The sequence below is a fragment of the Lolium rigidum genome, chromosome 1 (assembly GCF_022539505.1).
Source record: "Lolium rigidum isolate FL_2022 chromosome 1, APGP_CSIRO_Lrig_0.1, whole genome shotgun sequence".
Taxonomy (NCBI): domain Eukaryota; kingdom Viridiplantae; phylum Streptophyta; class Magnoliopsida; order Poales; family Poaceae; genus Lolium; species Lolium rigidum.
Genome location: NC_061508.1, coordinates 284266747 through 284279850, shown reverse-complemented (window position 1 = coordinate 284279850; position 13104 = coordinate 284266747). Strand labels below are relative to the sequence as shown.

Genomic DNA, 13104 nt, shown 5'->3' with positions numbered 1-13104 from the left:
CATCTTCAAGACATACTTGACACTTGATATCCTTCATCAAATTCTTCTTATTGCAACCTTGAAGCCAACAAATGGTTCAAGAATTGCCTACGGACAACTCCTATAACTCAATGCAAACATTAGTCCATAGGGATTGTCATTAATTACCAAAAACACACATGAGGGCTCCATGCACTTTCAGAGGGGATCTGTCCCTCCAGTCCAGTCCCCACTCCACTCCACGAGCGCAACCGCCGCCATGGCCCCGATGCGACGGTTCGCTCCCGGAGCCAATGACGACGAGGCCAGCAGCAGCCGGCGTCCGCCGCCGGCGCTGCGGGCCGGAGGGAACCGCGGCGGCCTCCACATCCGAGGAGGACCCCGACCTCCGCGCTGCGCTGCTTATATCGGTGGTGGAGGAGGAAGCTCAATGGCCGCAGCTCGAAGCGGCCATTCGCACCTCCACGATGGAGGAGGAGGCTAGCCGCCGCGCGGAGGAGGGGAGGCGCCGCGCGGAGCAGGGGAGGCTCCAGCGGGCCAGGCGCCTCGCCTGGCAGGAGAGGGAGGCGCAGCTCCGTGCTGCTGCGGCGGAGCAGCGGCGGGCTCCGGACCCCCACTCCCCCTGGGAGGAGGCCCTGTGGTCTCCGTGGCCGGAGTCCCCGGCGCGGTCGAGCCACAACAGTGCCTCGCCGCCCGGGGACGTCGTCGACGCCGACGCCGACGACGCCCACACGGACTAGGCGGCGCATCGGCGGCCACCGCGTCGTCAACCAAACCCTAGCCTAGGGTTTTTAGTTTAAATTTAAAGCCCATATAGAGGGCTTCTTTTGTTAGTTATTTGCCCAAAATAGGGCTATGTACAAATTTGCCCAAAATAGGGCATATGCTTAATCAAATTTCGTTTAAATTTGCATTTTAAATTTATTTTTGATATTTCTTCGAATATGCGGTGCGTCCGCGCGTTGGACGCAGCATGCAACCCAAACGGACACGCGGACGTGGGCCGCTGTCCGGGTGTCCGCTCGGCCACCCAAACGACCTAAAACGAACGGCTCAACGCGTCCGTTTGGATCACTCGGTTGGAGATGCCCTTACGCTCCAGCCAGATCGAGCGCATGGTCAAGATGATGATGACCGAGTTCAACCGCTTCGCGTCAGCCGTCGTCAAGAGAGCCACGTGCAACATCTGGTCAAATGGTGCTATGTTGGGTAAGCAATTAATGCTAAGGCCAAGGCGTCCAAAGAGGACAACCCAAATGCTATTGAGTCTTGGTCAAATCCCAGGTCAAATCCCAGGCGGTTTGACCAAGATTTAAACAATGGGACGACCCAAACCGTGCCCGCGCGTCCGTTTGGGTCGAGGTGGACAAAAATGCGGCCCAACGCGGGGACGCACCGCAAAAGCTGATGGCCGCGGCGTCCGGAACGACGCAAACCCGGCCCAAATCTAGGCCGGGTTTGCGTGGCCGCGGATGGCACGCGCCGTCCTCGCGTGTCCGCCTGGTCCGCCTGGCTGGCCCACATGTCGGTGCCCCAGTCCTATTAAATGTGGATCGGGGAGGGGACTGTCCCTATCCGGTCCCCGGTATCCACTCCGGCCGCACGCGCGAGCTCGGAAGCTTACGCGCCGCCATGGCCCCGAAGCGTGAGTTCGCGCCGTCCGCCAACGACCACGAGGCCGGCAGCAGCCGGCCAGTCGCGCCGCCGGCGTTCGCCATGGGGCCGTCGGCGACGCCCAGACGCGACCGGATCTACGTCACCGTAGCGGTGGCGCAGATGTTCTGGGACGCCGGCGTCCCAATGCCGTGGGGGAACGTGCACCTCCCCCACGGCTGGCACCTGAGCCCAGATCGGGTTCCGGTGCCGCCCATCCCGGCGTCGAGGCCGCGCCCGCGTCGCGGAGATCCGGAGCGCCGCGCGCGGCCTGCCGGCGGACCTCCGGGAGGACCCCGCGTACGGCGACGCAAGTCCCAAGCCGGGACTTGTGGTTCGAGGTGGAGCACGATGCGCGCCGGCACACGTGCTTCACGTCGGCGACGGCGCGGCCTCGCGCGCGGCCGCGCACACCGCAAGGCGGGCGGGCCGCCGCCCGGCGGCCTGGTACATCGACGAGCCGCAGCCGCAGCCCCGGCGGCAGCCTCGCGCCGCAGGCCCGGCGGCGAGGAGGACGAAGACGACCCGGAGCTGCAGGGAGGCGCTCGCGGCGTCCCGCGGCGGTGCGACCTCGACGAGCTGGCCAAATGGCCGCTCCTCGCCGAGACGCTGCGCGCCTCCGCCCTGGCGGACAAGGCCAGGAAGGCCCAGGAGAACGCCCAGGCGGAGGCGTGGGCCTTCCTCGAGATGGCGCGTCGGCAGGAGGAGGACACGCACCAGGCGGCGCTCCGGGAGGAGGAGGAGCGCTGTGCCGCGCTCCTGGCGGAGGAGGAGCGCCAGGCCGCGCTCCGGGCGGAGGAGGAGGAGCAGCTCCGCAAGGAGTCCGCGCGGAGGGCGCGGCTGCGCGAGGCCGGCGAGCCCGCCGAACCCGCACTCCGGCTGGGAAAGGGCGCGAGTGGTCGCCCCGGCCGGAGTCCCGCCGCCCTCCGGCGTTTCTAGCGGAACGAGCGCCTCGCCGCCGGGGGGCCTCGTCGTCATCGACGCCGACGACGACGAGTACTACTGGGGGTAGTACTGCCGGCGGCCACCGCCTGCTTGCAAACCCTGGCTAGGGTTTTTTTTTAGTTTAAAGCCCATATAGGACTTTCTTTTGTGTAAAAATTGCCCAAAATAGGGCTAAGTTTAATTACCAACTAGTTTAAATTTATGTTTTGTTGTTTTTCCTTTTTCATTTTGATTTTTGTTTCATTTATTTCATATGCACTGCGTCCGCGCGTTGCGCAGCGCGCGACCCAAACGGACACACGGACGCGGGCCGCTGTCCGCGTGTCTGCTCGGCCACCCAAACGGCCCAAAACGGACGGCCCAGCGCGTCCGTTTGGGTCAGCCGGTTGGAGATGCCCTTATGTGCATTGTAGCGTGAGGTGGTCAAGGAATTCGCCCGCCCCCAAGAGCATAGAGGGCAGAGGAGTGAGGACCTGCGAGGGCAAACCGCGCCGAATGAGGCGATCAGTCGTCCAACACCGCCACCGTAATGCTAGCCAAGAATGGAATTTCAACTTGAAAGAGGCAAAGGAGTTCCAGACTTGTGCAGCACCAGGAAGGTCCGTGCGGCATGGAAGAACGCCAAATTAGAACATTATCTACCAACTGCCGCATCGTGAATACAGTATGGATGAACGCCGTGTCCTTGTTATAACCTCATCGGCCCGTTACAACTAGGGCCGATCCATAGATTTTGGAGGTCCAGGGCGAAACGATATCAAGGGCCCCTTGTTCACAATAGTGAAGTTATCGTAGGGCAGGGGGCAATTGCCCCCCTACTATAGATTTTTTTAAAAGATATATGTTTATGCTAAATTTGTATATATTACTTAAAGTTTAAGCATGATTGGTGGTCTGGCCTCTTAACAATATCCATCACACACGAAAGACTTAAAAAATATTAGTATTGGGCAAGAGAAATATTAGAGTAATGCAATAACAAATAAAATAATATTTACATTTGAAAGATCCATGGTCTTTAAAATCTTTAAGAATCGCTCTACAGCCTAAGTACAAGTATAAATATATCAAGTATGTAAAAAATCATGGGCCAGGGCCCTTGCTCCTGAAGGCTCGGGGCGAGCGCCCCTATGCCCCGCCCTATGGGCCAGCCCTGGTTCCAACACTTATTGCGGGGCCATGCTCGCTGGCAAGAAAGACCTGGTGGTACTCGTCATGGTTGATAGGTGGAACTACGGGTATCTTGGTCAACATTAAGCTCACATTATTCATGTCAACAATTTGGGGCATGTTGCCACGAAAGATAAGCTGGCGTGGATGGCAGGGTGCTCCTACTCACCTGCTGTGGTGCCAATAGAGATTGAGTAGATTCATGTAGTATCTCTAGTACCGCGAAGAGTGAACTTTCAGAACCCGGCGGTATGTGAACCTGCACTAACTCGGTCTCTGATTGGTCCTGAAAAGTCAGTAGGGCCCACTACTGGAGGTGATAGTTTGCGTATCGTTGTTTAAAGTAGAGCAGAATACATCCGTATGGGTCCACTTTGTAGAGGGGATGATTAAAAAAAGGGGTGCCTGCGCGATTACTGCAGCCCAGTTCGAGCTCTTCGATGGTCCACCGCCGCGCGCGTGCATGCAGGGAAGCGGGCCGCACCGTCCCGATGGTTCACTGCCGCGCGGCTCCACGGTGGAGCTCGTCGTCGGCGCCTATGTCCTTGGCTCCTTGCCGGCTGCCTCAAGGTGGTCGTCGTCCGCCCCATGGACTTGCCCCGCCGCTCTTCTCATCCCCATGGGAGGCGGACAGTAGCGCGGGCAGTGCATCCTTCGAAGGACTCCTTCCTCGTGCTCGCCGGGTCAGCGCGCGCCAGTAGCACCAGCTTCTCCACCACGGACGCGTTCCGGCCAAGCCTGCGGCAGTACGTGTGCACGAATGCCAGGTTGAGGACCGCGGCGGCGGCGTTCTCCTTGGCGCGCCCCGTCGCGCCGCCGGGGCCCGTGGTGTGGCGACCACCTCCACGGCGCCGTCGGCGTGCACGAAGGCGTGGGGGAAGGCGCAGCGGTGCCGAGGTCGAAGTGCACACACCTTCGCGGCACCATGGTCGGGGTCCGAGTTGCTCGGCTGCGGTTGGTGACTACGCGGCGACCCGGGATCGTCGTCTCGATCGAAGCCTCCATGCCTACGCGGGCAGGGCAGCGGGCCGCGCCGTCCCATGGTCCACCGCCGCGCGGCTACATGGCCGAGCTCATCGTCATCGCCTGTGTCCCCGTCTCGGACAGAGGTGATGCCTAGCGCCTAGCGCCTACCTGGGGCCTCGTTGGCTGCCTCGAGGTGGGCGTCGTCCCCGGTGCCCCGACTGAGGCAGGGCACTGATGAACAGTACCGTGCCCTGCTGCCTTGGCCGTTGGATCGAAAATGAATAGACCAGATTTTGCACTGTAGCATGCACTGTGGATGTCACTGTAGGAGGTACTGTGGACGATGCACTGTAGCAAAATACTGTAGCATACGCACTGTAGATGTCCCCTGTAGCATGCGCCTGTTCACGTTCATCCAACCATCGGTTCTTGATCCAACGGGCAGAAAAGGCAGCAGGGCACGGTACTGTTCATCCGTGCCCTGCCTCAGTCGGGGCACCGGATCTCATTCCCCCGTCCCGACGGTGGAGGAAGGTCAGGGCCCGCCAACATCTTCTCTAGGCGCGCGGTGCAGCCATGGAGCAGGAATCGAGGAGATCGGGACTCGGGAGAGCCACGGTGGCCGGCGTCCATCCCCGCCTCGATTGGAAGGAGGCGGCCGGTTTTTCCACTCGAGTACACATCGCAAGCCACACAAAAAAAAAAGTACCCAGAAGAGGCTGAACGACCCGTCATTCTTGCCGGGTGCTCCACCCACCCGAGCTCCGCGGCGGACTGCTCGGAAAGAAAAAGCGCGTACACTGCCACGGAGAGGAGCGCGAGCACGGCGGCCATGGAAGCGAGGCTCCTCATTTCCTCAATGCCATGAATTGATGATGGTTGGACGAGAAGACGGCAACAGTGGGGTGCATAGACAAATTGGAGAGGAGAGTGGAGAACCTCCGTCCAGTCCGAAAAATCTCCCGCCGCTGCTCGCCGTCTCCACGCCGAATTTTAGAGGTCAACCCTTCACTTGGAAGAGAAGGGAGAGAGTGCCTACCGCCGGTAGAGAGGCAGAGAGGATGCAGCCTATTCCTGATAATTTTTTTTTTTTTTGAACTCTATTCCTGATGATTGATGAGACGATGGTCGTGGTGGGCCAACGGTTTTTTATTTACGTGTCTGTTGTGATTCCTTTTATGCACATGTCCCTGTATTAATACCGTCTCTAACGTGCAATACACAGATGGTCCTTTGAGAAGGTTGTTAATCATGAAGTCAGCTTGTCCGTTGATAGACCGGAGCAAATGCCAGTCGGTTCAACCACGCATTTTCCCGCGAATGGGAGCCTACTTCCCGGTGCCTCGTAATCTTAGCATGGATGTCCGGGTCAGCAAGGACTCTATGCAAAAGCATAGTAGATCACCACACCGTGGTCTTGAAAGTAAGTTGAGTTGATTTGTTTGTCGTGTATAGTCCTACCCTCACCAGATGTGGCATCCTGCAGTAGAGATGTAATATATATAGCCGGGTAATATTAGTTTCCTCACGTGAGTTCTGGTGCTTTATTTGGTAGCAGCTCCGATTATATATCTTTATTGCCACAGAAAAATATAAGAGTGCATTAAGTTTTATTTGTTAGAGTAGTTTGAATCACCCAACAAGACAGAAGTGATACAGATATAGCTGCCGTGCTAAATAATATGCGTATATATACTGTAGGATGCCACAACACCATTGGTAGTGCCTTTTTTAAATCCAATTTTCTCTACTTTGGAGACGCTTGCCAAAATAAACTTGTTGCTCTCTTTTTGAATCTTGGCAAAAAAAAAATACTTGTAAGTTTTTATAAAATCTTAAAAAAAAATCAGAACTGTCATATGTAAAATATTTGGTTGTACAGTCGCTAGGATTAGCACCGAGATCGACTTATATGTACACTACATATGCAATTTCTAGTTGAGAAGATGATGGTTTGGTTCTATGCTTGTTAATATCCAGGTTTGTTTTAACCGCATCTTGGATAAGCCTATGGTCGATCGAATGAAGTTTTCCAAAGATGAACTTCACAGTTTCTCCATAGAAACGAAAAGAATGTGCAATTTGTTTTGTTTCCTTCATAACTAGAAAAATGTCTTGTCCTATACTCCAATGGTAAGTTTTCTTTATGGTGCCTCCTAACCCTACTATGAATGTACATTTTAAGCCGGAAGTCTTCATGAAAAAATAGATTATCACCACAAAAAGGAGGAAAAACTAGAGTTGACTCTTATTCTATGAGGAAATGGAGTTTATTCTTTTTTTTCCAAAATGGGGTAAAACAACGGCTTCTGCATCAAGAGATGCACATAGCCTTTTTGTTGCAAAGTATCAAAAAAGTCGGTATGGACAGTTTACAACTCCAGCGAAATCATAAGGTTGGCACAAGCACCACCAATGAAAAAGCACAAGCTATGCACCCGTCAATCTCCTAGAAAGCCGCCAGCCAGCCTGGTTGCATCCAATAACCATATGATCCCGCTGATTCTTCGGGAGCAAGACGAACCAATCTAGGATCTAGTGAATGGCCATATGAATAACCTACAATTTTTTTTTGAAGAACTTTCATTGTTAAAAATCACATTTTTAAGCTTCTCCAAATAGACCAACATAAAGTTGATACACCAATCTGTATTCTAGCATTAGTGTCTTTATCAACTCCATTCAACCAATTTCCAAACATTTTTTAATATTGGTTGGAGGAGGAATATTAAAAGTGCTAAAGACAATGCACCAAACTATTTTTGACAACGGGCATGAAAGAAATATATGTTCTATTGATCCCTCTGCATCACAAAAACAACATTTCTTGCTTTCCCGTTCATTGCCTATTAATTAGATTATCCCTAGTGAGTAACACCTTCCGATGTAGGAACCACATGAATATTTTTATATTTAATGGTAGTTTTAGTTTCCATAAATATTTAGCAGGAAAGTTATCATGGGAGTTCATTAAGTCTTCATACATAGACTTCACAGTGAAAATGCTAGATTTAGTTAGATTCCAAACGAATCTATATGGTTCATCACTAATTTGTACCGCCATTAACCGGTTGCATAGGTGCATCCACGCATCCCATTTATTTCCATCAAGAGATCTCCGAAACCCAATATTCAGTGGTCGAGATGACACAACCGAACGAACCAATACATTCTTGTACTGAACGATATTATATAATGATTGATATTGAGTTGGTAGAGCCCTTTCTCCGAGTCAAGCATCTTCCCAAAATCTTACCAACCGCCCAAATCCAACCCGAAAAGAGCCATGATTTAGAAACTAAGCCTTCATTCGCATGAATCCTTTACAAAAAGGGGAGTCAGTTGGTTTAGCCTGAGGAGTTAGTGTCTTATCTTTTACATATTTGTTACCGGATTTCACTCTTATGTATGATCATTTCATGGAGAATCACTTATTAGTGGTTTGGAGGTTTCTAGGAAACTTGGTAGCGGTTCCATCTTATTTCATTTTGATCTCGTTACGTGGAAATGGGTGAGTTGACGCTAATGATCTGATATAAATTGCGGTCATACTCGTCTGATGTGTCGCAAATAGTGGCTGAATAGCAACAAGTAGTATCTCTAGTACCACGAATGGCAGCCTACTTCCCGGTGCCTCGTAATCTTAGCATGGATGTACGGGTCAGCGAGGATTCTATGCAAAAGCATAGTAGGATCACCACACCGTGATGTTGAAAGTAAGTTGAGTCAATTTGTTTGTCAGTATGGTCCTATCCTCACCAGATGCGGCATGCTGCAGTAGAGATGTAATATATATAGGCGGGTAATAATATTAGTTTCTTTCCTCATGCGAGTTCTGGTGCTTTATTTGGTAGCAGCTCTGATTATATGTTTTTATTGTCATAGTACAATATAATAGTGCATTAAATTTTATTTGTTGGAGTAGCTTGAATCATCCACCAAGACAGAAGTGATACAGATATAGCCGCTGTGCTAAACAATATGCATATATACTGTCGGTGCCACAACACCATTGATAGTGCCTTGTTTAATTCCATTTTCTCTCCATTGGAGATCCGTGCAAAAAATAACATGGTGCTTTTTAAATTTTAGCAAAAAAGTAGCAAGTTCTGTAAAATCTTCAAAGGAAATCAGAATTGTCCCATGTAAAATATTTGATTGTACAGTCTGTAGGATTAGCACTGAGATTGATTTATATGTTCTCTTGTTGATATTCAGGTTTGTTGTAACCGCATCTTTCATAAACCTCTGGTCGAATGAAGTTTCCCAAAGATGAGTTTCACAGTTTCTCCTTAGAAAGGAATAGAATGTGCAATTTGCTTTGTTTCCTTCATAACTAGAAACATGTCTTTCCCTGTATTCCAAATGCCAAGTTTTGTTCATGATGTCTCCTAACCCTTCTAAGAGTGTGCGTTTTTAAGCCGGAACTCTTCATGAAAGAATAGATTATCGCGACATAATTATAAGGAAATGGAGTTGACTCTTATATATGTTCATTTCATGGCGAACCGTTTTACGGGGGTTGGGGGTTCGTAGGGAACCGTTATACGCCGACCTGGTCGGCTCGTGCGGGGGTGCCGCACACCCCAGCGACCAGGTCGGGTAGGCTGGGCCTCGGCCCATTAGCCTCAGGTACGATTTGTTTCTTTTTTTCTTCTTCTTTTTGTCTGTTTCTTTTTTGTTACTAATATTTTCTTTTTCATAATCTAGTTTGTATAGAAATATTAAATTTTGAGGTTTTTTCGAAATATGAATATTTTAAATTTGAATAGTTTTTAAATTTGAACAATTTTGAAACTTGAGCTGTTTTAAAAAATGTATATTTCTATATTTTGAACGTATTTGGAAAACTATATTATTTTTCAAATTTTAAAATTTTAACAATTTGAACAGTTTTAAAACTCGAACAATTTCTAGATCTAAACAGTTTTAAAATTTGAACGGATTTTCAAAATCTAAATAATTCAAAAAAATCATAATTTGAATAGTTTTTAAAGCTGAATATTTTTTTTTGAACAAACCAAATATCAAATTTGAACATTTTTCGATTTGATTTTTTTTCAAATTTGAACAGTTTTTAGATTTGAACAATTTTCAAATTTTAACATTTTTAAAATTACAAAATGTCAAATTATAATTTTTTATCATTTTTTTGAATTTTTATATTTTCAAATCCTATACGAAAAAACAGAAACAGAACAGAAAAAATGACCCAAAAAAGGAAAACGGCCAGAAACGAGAAACGAGAAAACGGCCACATACGTACGTAAGGTCTACTTGGACTGTAATACCTGAACTCTTTTGCAGGCCAAACTGAACTTTTGTAACAACAAAAATCAGAAACGAGACCGCCCAGCCCAGCCCAGCCCAACAGCAACTCCGACGACGCGGCACCGTGCCGGAGAGGGAGAGCAAAGGTGCCATCACCCGCGGCGGAGAATCGGCCAGCGAGGCGCCCCCGTGCTCCGCAAGAAAGAAGAAACCTTTTGGCCCCGAGGCGAAGCAATATTTCGTCGCCAGAGTAAGAAGACCGCGGGAGATAGGGATTGAAAGAGGGGAGGAAAATATGTTCATCCAGAAGGTAATGGTTTTTTTCTAATTCGATTTGCCATCTTCTACCATTGATCCGCGGGTAAACTAGCACAAAGATTCATCGTCTTCTGTACATGTGGATAAATTTTTGCTGTGGTGGCGCAGGCATGGAGGACGGCGGCGTTTGGGGTCTACGGCTTCACCCAGTTCACCAAATCCGGTTTCGTGTAAGCCCAATTCCGCCCAATCCTCTCGCACTTTCTCTTTTGGGTTGATGTAGCGTGCGTGATTTCGCGCAAGTGCGCTGCTGTGTATCCGTTGGTAGATGTGAGTTTCTTGCAATTGCCCCATCCGCGTCGAAACCGGAGCGCGTCATATGTTGAATTTGTCACAGTAATTGGGAATACCATTGTCTCGCCCGTAATGTGAACGAACCAGGAGCCCTTCTGAGCTGCTGAACCCTGAACCCTGAACTGTTTGCGTTCATGAAAATTAGAGGGAGAGCTCATTTTGATTCGATTTTGGATAGTATTCTACTGGATAGAAGGATTTTAATTGTCGACACAATTATGCCTGGATGTAGCTTCATTTCGTCTCGATTCAGATCCTGTATTCTCATGTTCAACCTAATTTAATTACCTAGGGAACATGCCAAGAAATTTAGAGAGGAGGATATGAAGATCCGGTTGGATGGGAAAAATTGCCTGGTAACTGGAGCGAATTCTGGCCTAGGTTTTGCTACAGCTGAGGGTTTGGCTTCTCGGTATGAACCTATTCCCTTTTTTTTTTTACTTTGATGATTTGAACACCTGTTAATATGTGATTTCACAAAAGCATTGTTTTATATTCTACCAGAGGTGCCACTGTTTATATGCTTTGCCGTAATAAAGAAAGGGGGGAGACCGCTCTCAATGAAATAAGATCTAAAACCGGCAATACAAATGTTCATCTGGAGGTATGGTGCTTCAACAATCAACATTGTTTTTTCCTAGATTGTTCGATTCACATTGATGTTCGATGGTAATTTTGGGAAAACTGACACCACAATTACTTAATGTCTCATAGATATGTGACCTTTCATCTATTAATGAAGTCAAATCATTTGCAACGAAATTCTCTTCAATGGACAAGCCACTCCATGTCCTGGTATGCCTTGCACTTTTGCAGCTTCAAAATATTCTGCACTTCTTGTTTCTTACCCCTGGATGTAGCTTCATTTCATCTCTATTAAGATCAGATAATCCATCACCGTTTCCTCTAGAATCACATTAATACTTGGTGGAATAGACAAATATAACAGATACTTTGTTCTTGTAGGTAAACAATGCTGGTCTATTAGAGCACAAGCGCTCGACTACACCGGAAGGGTATGTTATACTATGTAATCATTATGCTTATTTATTTGTTTGCCTGGTTATACTCAAACTTCTCTTGCCATATACGATTCCTAAGCATCCAGCGTTTATCATGCTATAACTGTTTACTTTCACAGCTGAAAATCTGATGCTTTTTTAAAAAAATAGGTTGGAGCTCAATTTTGCTGTGAATGTAGCAGCACCATACACTTTAACAGAGCTAGTGATGCCATTGTTGGAAAAAGCAGCACCTGATGCTCGTGTCATTACAGTTGCATCGGGAGGGATGTACACTGAGCCACTGACCAACAATTTACAGGTATATCTCTTTCATTACTTTCTTAGGTGATTTCACCCTATTTTGTTCTGTATGTAAGCTGAATGCAGAAATGTAAGTGTACAAATAAAACATAACTTAGCGTGAAGACCTCAAACTACATAAGTGACGTGGGGAGCAACTAAACCCCATGCTTCTGTAAGTTCCACGTCTAGGAGAAAATTTGTTCTGCAGGGACTGCCCAAGAGTGATCACCTGGAGAAATAAAGACTAAAAGTAGTCCTGGACAGAAATCAAGTTCTCAATTAATTAACGAGTGTAATCCATTTTAGAATAATACTCGAGCACTTCCCAGTTATCCAGATTCTGGATTGATGGTCGCCAAAAATGAACTATTTTATTAGGAAGAGCTTAGTCTGATTGCTGCTGCCTTTCTCACTTTCTGTCAGTATGATTCTATTGCAGTCTTTATATTTATGTATATAAACATAAACCATGGGTTGTTCCTGTAAAAGAATTGACCTGTAAAAAGTTTGCATTTATCTCTGATTACGGGATAGCCCTTCTCACTAATATTTTTGGACTACAGTACAGCGAAAGCGACTTTGATGGGACAAAACAATATGCTCGAAACAAGAGAGTTCAGGTTTGTGAACTTTGATATCTGGATTCCCTCTACTCTAGTCTACATGAGACTGTAAAACTAACATGATGTTGGAAACTCCCTCAGGTTGCACTCACAGAATGGTGGGCTGAGAAATACAGCAACAAGGGGGTCGGTTTCTACTCGATGCATCCAGGATGGGCTGATACTCCTGGAGTTTCGAAGAGCTTGCCTGGACTTTCAGAGAAGTATGCCTTCAGCTGTCCTAACTCCCTTTCTTGGTCAATATATCTTTTGTAGTATCGATGGTATAATATGAGGTTTCATCTTTGCATAACTACCATCAATACTATATCAGGCTATCAGGAAACCTGAGATCAAACGATGAAGGCGCCGACACAGTGGTCTGGTTGGCTCTGCAACCCAAGGAGAAGTTAGTCCCAGGTGCTTTCTACTTCGACCGAGCTGAAGCGCAAAAACATTTGAAGTTCGCTGGGACTGCATCATCCCATGGTCAGATAGGTTCAATTGTTAATAGCATTTGCTCCGCCTGTAGCCTCCCTGCAAACCCATAAGTTTTTATCTGAAGTGAAGGTGACTATGTTAACTCTGATGAACAAGCA

The 13104-nt window shown here is 48.3% G+C and overlaps 1 protein-coding gene across 1 annotated transcript; it reads left to right on the top strand.

Moving 5' to 3' along the window:
* The first annotated feature begins 10161 nt into the window (after window positions 1-10161).
* Window positions 10162-13101, top strand: LOC124683829 (dehydrogenase/reductase SDR family member 12-like). The gene is made up of 10 exons (XM_047218270.1): window positions 10162-10294; window positions 10411-10472; window positions 10889-11008; window positions 11101-11200; window positions 11311-11391; window positions 11563-11612; window positions 11769-11919; window positions 12467-12523; window positions 12608-12729; window positions 12840-13101. Exons 1-10 carry the CDS (start codon window positions 10280-10282, stop codon window positions 13054-13056), a joined length of 975 nt encoding a protein of 324 aa, XP_047074226.1. The 5' UTR covers window positions 10162-10279; the 3' UTR covers window positions 13057-13101.
* Window positions 13102-13104: the final 3 nt, after the last annotated feature.

Excerpts from the sequence above, each read along its gene's own strand:
- LOC124683829 (XM_047218270.1), top strand. Across the intron at positions 11,009-11,100 it reads GCTGAGGGTTTGGCTTCTCG|AGGTGCCACTGTTTATATGC; the intron begins GTATGAACCTAT and ends ATATTCTACCAG. Across the intron at positions 12,524-12,607 it reads CTCGAAACAAGAGAGTTCAG|GTTGCACTCACAGAATGGTG; the intron begins GTTTGTGAACTT and ends AAACTCCCTCAG.